Raw genomic sequence first — 7,559 nt, 5'->3', positions numbered from 1 at the left:
ATGTATGTGCCACACAGATTGGACAAAGAGAATCTTTACTGAGGTTCTTAATTTTCAAAACTCCTCTCCCCTATCTTACTCCATAGACTGAGCTAATCCACGCAAACAGCACGGATGCGGGCTCTCGGACACAGTCAAGTTAGCTTTTTAACCTCCTGTGCCAATGACATGCTCCCCGCCCCGCCGCCCCGCGTGCAACCAGGTTACCCTCTTCCCAGCGGTAACCCAACTCCTAGCACAGCGCCCGGCCTACAGTAAGCGTCCATTTGTTGAACGACCGCATGATAAAGCCATCTAGGCTTCCTCTTCATCCCGCAAGCCGCTCACTTCTGCGCCTCCGCGGGAGGCGGCAGCAAAGCCCAGAGGAGCCAGGAGCGCGCCAGGCGGGGTTCACCGACTGGAGCCGTCGCGCGAGGCTGCGGTTGCTATGGAAACGGCGGGAAATAACAACTCGGTTCCCCACGGGGGAGAGAGGCCCGCAGAGGCAACGGCAGCGGGAGGAACAGCGCTAGCGACGCGCGACCGCCGCCGAGTTCACCGCGGTGTCCGCCCCGCGCCCTCCTCCGCCCCCGCCCGGCCGCCGGCGCCGCCGCCTCTCACTCCCGCCACCAGCCCGCGAGTGCGGGTAGGTACCACTGTGGCGGCGCCTCCCCGGGGACCCACCGACTGCCCTATCCCTCCGGGACTCTGGCGCGCCACTGCAGGGTGTGCTCAGATGATGCCCATCCAAGCTTAGCCACCCGGGGGCTCTGGTCATCGGGGAGGGGACAGGGGGTCCTGGACACACAGTCAGGAACTTCCCTGCTTTTAGTTTGGGAGCTAGCAAGAGATTGAGGGGTAAAAGTGCAAAAAGAGAGAAAATAAAGCTTTTGGAAAGAGTAGCACAGGTAGGATGTTAGAAACTGGGACCCACTGTATTTGTAATCTGTGTGTGCGTGTGTGTGTGAGTGTGAGTGTGTGTGTGAGGGTTCTCCCACCTCGCTGCCTTCTGCCCTAACTCAGCCTGCCTGTTGAAAGCCCCCCGCGCGGCCCCTGCTGCGAGGTGGTACATTTTGATTCTGCAGGTGGCCTGTGAAGCAGGTGCGCGCGCACTGCCAGCGCTGATTGGTTGTGCGGACCACGGTGAAGTACTTGAACCTCTGTTGTGCGTCCTGCAGTCTCCGCGGGTGGACGCCGGGCGCGCAGCCGTTACTTCTCTTTTACCCGTGGATCTGGTAGCTTCTCATTTCTTTCAGGAGGTGATCCCACGCAGGTGTGCGGTGAGGTCGCTGGGGTAGCGGAGGTGCCTCCTGAGAAGCCAGCTGGGGCTGTGTCCCGCGGGGAAGATGAACGGCACCAGCGCCAGGTCCAGCCACCTGTCTCAGCCTGTCGTCAAGAGCGTGCTGGTGTACCGCAACGGGGACCCCTTCTTCGCCGGGCGCCGCGTGGTCTTCCATGAGAAGAAGGTGTCCAGCTTCGACGTCTTCCTGAAGGAGGTGACCGGCGGTGTTCAGGCGCCTTTTGGGGCGGTCAGGAACATCTACACCCCGCGGACCGGCCACCGCATTCGACAGCTAGACCAGATTCAGAGCGGGGGCAACTACGTGGCTGGAGGCCAGGAAGCCTTCAAGAAACTCAAGTGAGTCGCTCTGCCTCCTGTGCCCACCATGTCAGAGTGCACTGCAGTGTGGGGTTGGTATGAGGAAACTCGGCTGAGGGGCTGTGAGGCTTCTCAAACTTCCAGTGCATTTGTGGGCAGAGGTTGACACTGACTGCAGAAGGAATTTCATGTGTGTAGCAGTAAGAATAAGTTTAACATTTGGGCATAAACAACAGAAATCTTTTAAAAAGTATTCTTGTAAGGTCAGTGGCCAAATGGATACTTTTGCATTTTCTGTTTTTCTTTTCTTTCTTCTTTCTTCTTCTCCCTTACCTTTTCCTTGGAATCCATCCTTTTAGTTTAAATGGAGATTTCTTAAAAATCAATTCTAAGTTTTGAACACTATATGGTTACCAGAGGAGAAAATTGCTTTGCACCCCCCCCACCTTCCACTGTTTAATTTCTTTCAACCTTCCATTCCAAGTAACCCTCCTCCCACCCCCTGCATATTTATGCTATTAGCATCATGCCTGGAAAAGTTTACTGGCAGCCTGGATTCGTCTACAGGTCTGCCTCCAGCAGCGGGATGGTTAGACCTTCAAGAACAAGGGTCCTGGGCGGCGCCTGTGGCTCAAAGGAGTAGGGCACCGGCCCCATATGCCAGAGGTGGTGGGTTCAAACCCAGCCCTGGCCAAAAATTGAAAAAAAAAAAAAGAACAAGGATCCTTATCCCCAGCTCCTGGAAGGGGAGCTTACTCATAGTAGATGTTCTGTGAATTAGCAAATTGTGCTTAGGTCTGCGAAGGGGACAAAGATGAACAAGACATGAGTCCTTGTCTTCCGAGCTTCCCATCTAACAGGAGAGAGACTATGTGCACGTCAATACTTTTAAAACAAAGATGTGTGCAATTAAAGAAATAGTGAGAGTTATGTGAGAGTTGAGAGTTGGTGGGGATGGGCATTATAGAGCAGGTAGAATTTTCTATTCCATAGTTTTTTTTTACAACTGTATTGAAATGCATTTCACATAATATCAATTCTACCCATTGTAGAAATAATTTTCAAAGTTATCATTAAAGTTCTTAAGTACCATCCTTCTTCTCTTAAGTTTGTTTAAATTGAGTTCTAGGTGTTCTGTTTTTATGTCATTCTTTCTTTGGAAGGTGAGGAATACATTTGGATTTATTTTTCCCTTTCCTGAAAACATCTTTAAATATATTTTGTTAATTTCATAGAAATGTGCTAAATGAAATTGTGTGCTTAAAAGAAACTTAGATCTTAAAACCTGGAGATGAGACTGAGCTGTTTATTAGGGCCGTGTCCTTGGGCAAGTCACTTGACTCAGGTGGTCAGCTTCCTAATACAGAGCCATTCCTACTCTGAAGGGTTGTTATACAAAGTAAATGCTGTAGATGTAAATGTGTAAAGACCAAAGTGTTATGTACATGTAAGGCATTTCTACAACTAGTTCTTTTCATTACATGTTTATTTAACTAATTTCTACATAGAAGAATTTCATGTGAATGGGAGCAGCTGAAAACTGTAGACTCACTTCAGTAATCCATGTTCTCTTCATTTATTTGGCCCTAGCAAGTCACAAAATAAAAAAAAGATGCAATTCCAAACCAACTAGAAAGTGCACTTCAAATCGCTCTTTATAAATAAGGGATTTGCATGGTTATTTTTCTTTTAATTTGTACACAAAAACTCCTGAGTTTGTTGTGTCCATGGTTAGTCTTCCATGCGGATAGATGACTAATCTTTTTTTATTTGTGTTCAGTAGTAGTATCTATGGTTATAATGATAGAAGCCAAGAATATTTAAATGCTGAATATATTTGAAGCCCAGTACTTGTAAGTTATATAAAATGAAGCAACTGGCAGAACAAAAGAAAGCCCAAAAGGTATGGAAGGTGATTCATGGGCTTTTGCTTAGCCCCTAAATGATGTTGGGAAAGAGAGCAAAATGTTTTTCAAATGGAGCTGATAAAATTTTTGCTAGAATTGCGTTTACTTACGTTTTTCTAATATTTTTGAAATAATAACTAAACTTCAGTTAGCTATTAAACCTTCATTTTATGGAATGAAGAAGAAAAGCAGAGCATTCCAGAGATAATTTTCTCCCAAACTTTCCTTGTGCATTTTTGAAAGGTGACTCTATGACATTAATCTTGTAGATCTGAGGTCACTTTCGTGCACAGGACAGAATATTTTGATAGTAAGTCAAAAATCAATCCCTGCAGAGTCACAGAAAACCCATTTTATTGCTAAGATAGAAGTGTTTGTGTTGTCTTATATAACTACAGTTTACATAGGGGAAATATATAATAATTTCCAGAGGTATCAATTAACTAAAGTATTCTATCCAAAAAACCAAACAGTAGCCTAAATTAATTCTAATATCAACTTTTTTTTTTTAGCAACTTAGCAATTATAATAGTTGAGGTCAAAGACTATCTTTATATTGTTATAAATATAAATATAAATATAATTAAATGCTAGATTTACATATATATATTTTTTTGAGACAGAGTTTCATGATGTTGCCCTCAGTAGAGTGCCATGGCGTTAACAGCTTACAGCAAGCTCAAACTCTTGGGCTTAAGTGATTCTCTCGCCTCAGCCTCCCAAGTAGCTGGGACTACAGGTGCCCACCACAACGACTTTTGTTGCAGTTGTCATTGTTGGTTAGCTGGCCCAGGTCAGGTTCAAACCCGCCACCTTCGGGGTATATGGCTGGAGCCATAACCACTGTGCTAAGGGTGCCGAGCCTAGATTTATATTTTTTATATTAAAATGTTTATTTAGCACCTTCTATGTCTGAATCATGCTTAAAACTAGAACCAGATCACAGTGATGGACTTGGAACTTGAAGTTGACAAAAGAATAAAGTTTTTAGGTTGTGGTTATGCTAAAGAATGATTGCTAGTTAATATCTGTAGCAATTAGTAATGGAATACTAGGCATCTCCGGAGCTTAACTAATGCACCCATCTATCTATTAGCTGAACTAATATCTAAACCAGCCCACATGACTGAGCATTTCTGTATGATCAAAGTGCTCTCATAGAGAAAATGATGTCTCTGCCTTCCCCAATTGTTTCCTTACTGTGTACAGTCAGCACTTCCTAATGAAGTCCATGATTAGTGGGACTCTTAAAGAAACTTTCACATTAGCCACTCTTAAACCAATTCATATAAAAATTAGAAATACCATATCTAAAGTAAGTAGCTAACTATTAAAACTGAAAATACTCCCTCATGAAAACATGTATTTCTAAGACTTCCAGTTTTTTGATGTTTAGGGTAGACATTTGTCAGCTCTGGTTGATGTTTAGGGTAGACATATGTCAGCTCTGGTTCACAGTTCTGAACTGCCATAATTGCTTTTAATTAGTAACTATTGATTTTTGCTTTAGGCTTAAGTATTTCCTTTGACTTGCTTTACTTTTTAAATAATTTTTCCTCAATTAAAACCCAAAAGCAACCCTTATTGTTTGTGTGTTTTTTTTTTCCCCTCAGTTACTTGGACATAGGAGAAATCAAGAAAAGACCAATGGAAGTCATTAGTACACAGGTAATACAAATACTATTTTGAAGGTAGGAATAAATAACACTGCCCTTTTTTGTTTCCTATAGTGTGTCTTAGAGATTTGGATGGCATTTTACTTATGAGATGAATTATCTAATGTATGTGAATTAGACACCCTTTACATTTGAAGGCAAAGATAATCGTTTCTTTGGATCATTGTCAGAAATGAAGAGACTGAGAAGGTGTCCTAAGATATGGAGGATTAGACACAACATGTTCTTATTTTCTCATTTTCTTGTTACATGTTCTTTGGTTGAAATCCATGAAAATGTTTCCTGTCAGATTAGAAGATTCTAAGCACTGTTGTATAAATCTTTACCAAAACTACTTCCCCTGTCCTAATTTGCTTCTGATAGCTCAGTGTTTGAAATAGCCAGCTTCACCCTGACTGCCCCTGAGGCTTTCAAAGGAGATGAGAAGATGCCGTGTTGGGCTATGTAACATTTTAACTTGTGTCAAAGTTTACTTGAGGGCCAGGTGTGGTCCAGGGCTAGGTGTAATCCTAGCACTCTGAGAAGCTGAGGCAGGTGGATCACCTGAGCTCATGAGTTCAAGGCCAGCCTGAGCCAGAGTGAGACCTCGTCTCTAAAAATAGCCAGGTGTTGGGGTGGGTGCCTGTAGTCCCAGGTACGAGGGAGGCTGAGGCAAAAGGATTGCTTGAACCCAAGAGTTTGAGGTTGCTGTGAGCTATGATGCCACTGCACTCTACTAAGGGTGACAAAGTGAGACTCTGTGTCCCCCCCAAAAAAGTTTACTTGAGCATGGTTAGCAAATACTTGCATGAAGATGAGAAACAAGTCTTATGAAAATGGATATTCAGACCACCATGTTCCATATAGCTTTTGAAACCCTTGTGGAATTTTCAGAATATCTATTCTGTAGGAAGCATTCTTTATTTCATGAATGAAAAAATAGATTGAAAACACGGTTGAGACATCAGTCTTAAATATGCCAGTGAGACAGGGGAAATAGTTAGACTCAGACTGGGTCTCTGTTCAACACCCCAGGCTGCCATTCTTCCCATTTGGACCCCACATAAACAAGAGCTTCCAGTGGGTGAGTTCTGCCAGTGAAGAAATGGCTGGCAGAAAAAGTAGCTTTTTTCACTTGTAGTCCAGAGCCCCAGAGAGACTCTCCTCAACTCTCACCATTTTCTCTCACATTGTTTTTGCCCAACAGTAAATAGTCCTTTAGAAAAAAAAAAAGACTCACAAGAAAAAAATTCTAATTGTTCAGTATTTGAAGAATGTGAGGTTAAGTTCATCATTCATGTAATTTGTGGGAAGAGGGTCTTTTCCTAGACATTGTTTAAAATGATTAATATTTTTGTTTGAATTTTTGATTTTCAATGCATGTCAAATTGATGATTTATAAAAGTGATAGTCTCTATAGCTTAAAGTAGACAAATGCATACATTTTTCATGTTACAGCTAAATGTTTTTCTGTTACAGCTAAATGATGACCACCAGTTGATGTCTGTAGCAAATAGTAAGAAAGATAGATTGGTGAATTAGTTCTGGTTATGATTCTGTTTGAAAGATGCACACCTGCTTGAAGTATGCTACCTTGCATGAAATGGGTGACAGAACCTGGATTTCTGCAACAGAATTTGATATGCGTGAATTCCTAAAAAATGTGGGCACAGGATATTTACTCTGGATTCCAGTGTCTTTGATGAAAACATTATCCCTAGTAAACTGCAGTTAGGGGTGCAGTAAATTCTATTGAGTATGCTCTTTTTTCTTACGAGATTATTCTTAATAACAGAAGCATTCACAAGGACCCTAATCTAGTTCGTTTAATTTGTTAATTGTTCTCCCAAGATAGGGACAGTAAGCATTGTTTTCTCTTTACTTGGGCCTATGCCTGAGTCACATGCACAGAGTTCTGATTTGTGCATTTCACCCGTGAGAACCCCACCGCTTACCTCCAAATAAAGGACTGCATCGCTTCCAGCCTGCGTCTTACTGGCGACCGCCTCCCCTTACTCCTTTCCGCTTATTGCCCTGCAGTCGCCTTTCATTTCTTCTCAGTCATTTCCCACAGAACCTTCCAAAGAGGATGGAAAGAAAGGAGAACTCTTGGAATACAAAGGAGGTTGGAAGAGGCAAGGGGAAGCTGCTTTGCTTGCCCACGCTCTTCCACATGTCCGTGCTCTTCAGCTCGCCCTGGCCTAACTTTCCCACTTGCTCCCTAGAGTCCTTTCTCCCACTCTGCCCGCCCTCTTTTCCTGCCAGGCTGGATAAGCAGTGTGCTCCCTCCCCTCACTCATATACCCAGTCTCACCTCCCCAAAGTGCACACCAGGGCCTTCACCCTAAAGCCTGTTTTGGTCAAGGGGAGTCCCTACTTTCTTTGCGAAAGGAAAGTTTTTTTTTTTTTTTTTTTTTT

At 43.3% G+C, this 7,559-nt stretch overlaps 1 protein-coding gene across 1 annotated transcript in view; it reads left to right on the top strand.

Moving 5' to 3' along the window:
• Window positions 1-1,045: 1,045 nt before the first annotated feature.
• The window catches only part of DCDC2 (doublecortin domain containing 2), a 188,784-nt gene continuing 182,270 nt past the window's right edge, over window positions 1,046-7,559 (top strand). The window contains exons 1-2 of the mRNA XM_003788334.2: window positions 1,046-1,618; window positions 5,100-5,154. Coding sequence (XP_003788382.1) covers window positions 1,326-1,618; window positions 5,100-5,154 — 348 coding nt within the window. The 5' untranslated portion in view covers window positions 1,046-1,325. The remainder of the gene's footprint in view (window positions 1,619-5,099; window positions 5,155-7,559) is intronic.

This window comes from Otolemur garnettii, unplaced genomic scaffold, assembly GCF_000181295.1.
Source record: "Otolemur garnettii isolate 467f Iridium unplaced genomic scaffold, OtoGar3 scaffold00026, whole genome shotgun sequence".
Classification (NCBI taxonomy): domain Eukaryota; kingdom Metazoa; phylum Chordata; class Mammalia; order Primates; family Galagidae; genus Otolemur; species Otolemur garnettii.
The sequence above is the reverse complement of the archived record's forward strand: the minus strand, read 5'-3'. Positions and strand labels throughout refer to the sequence as shown.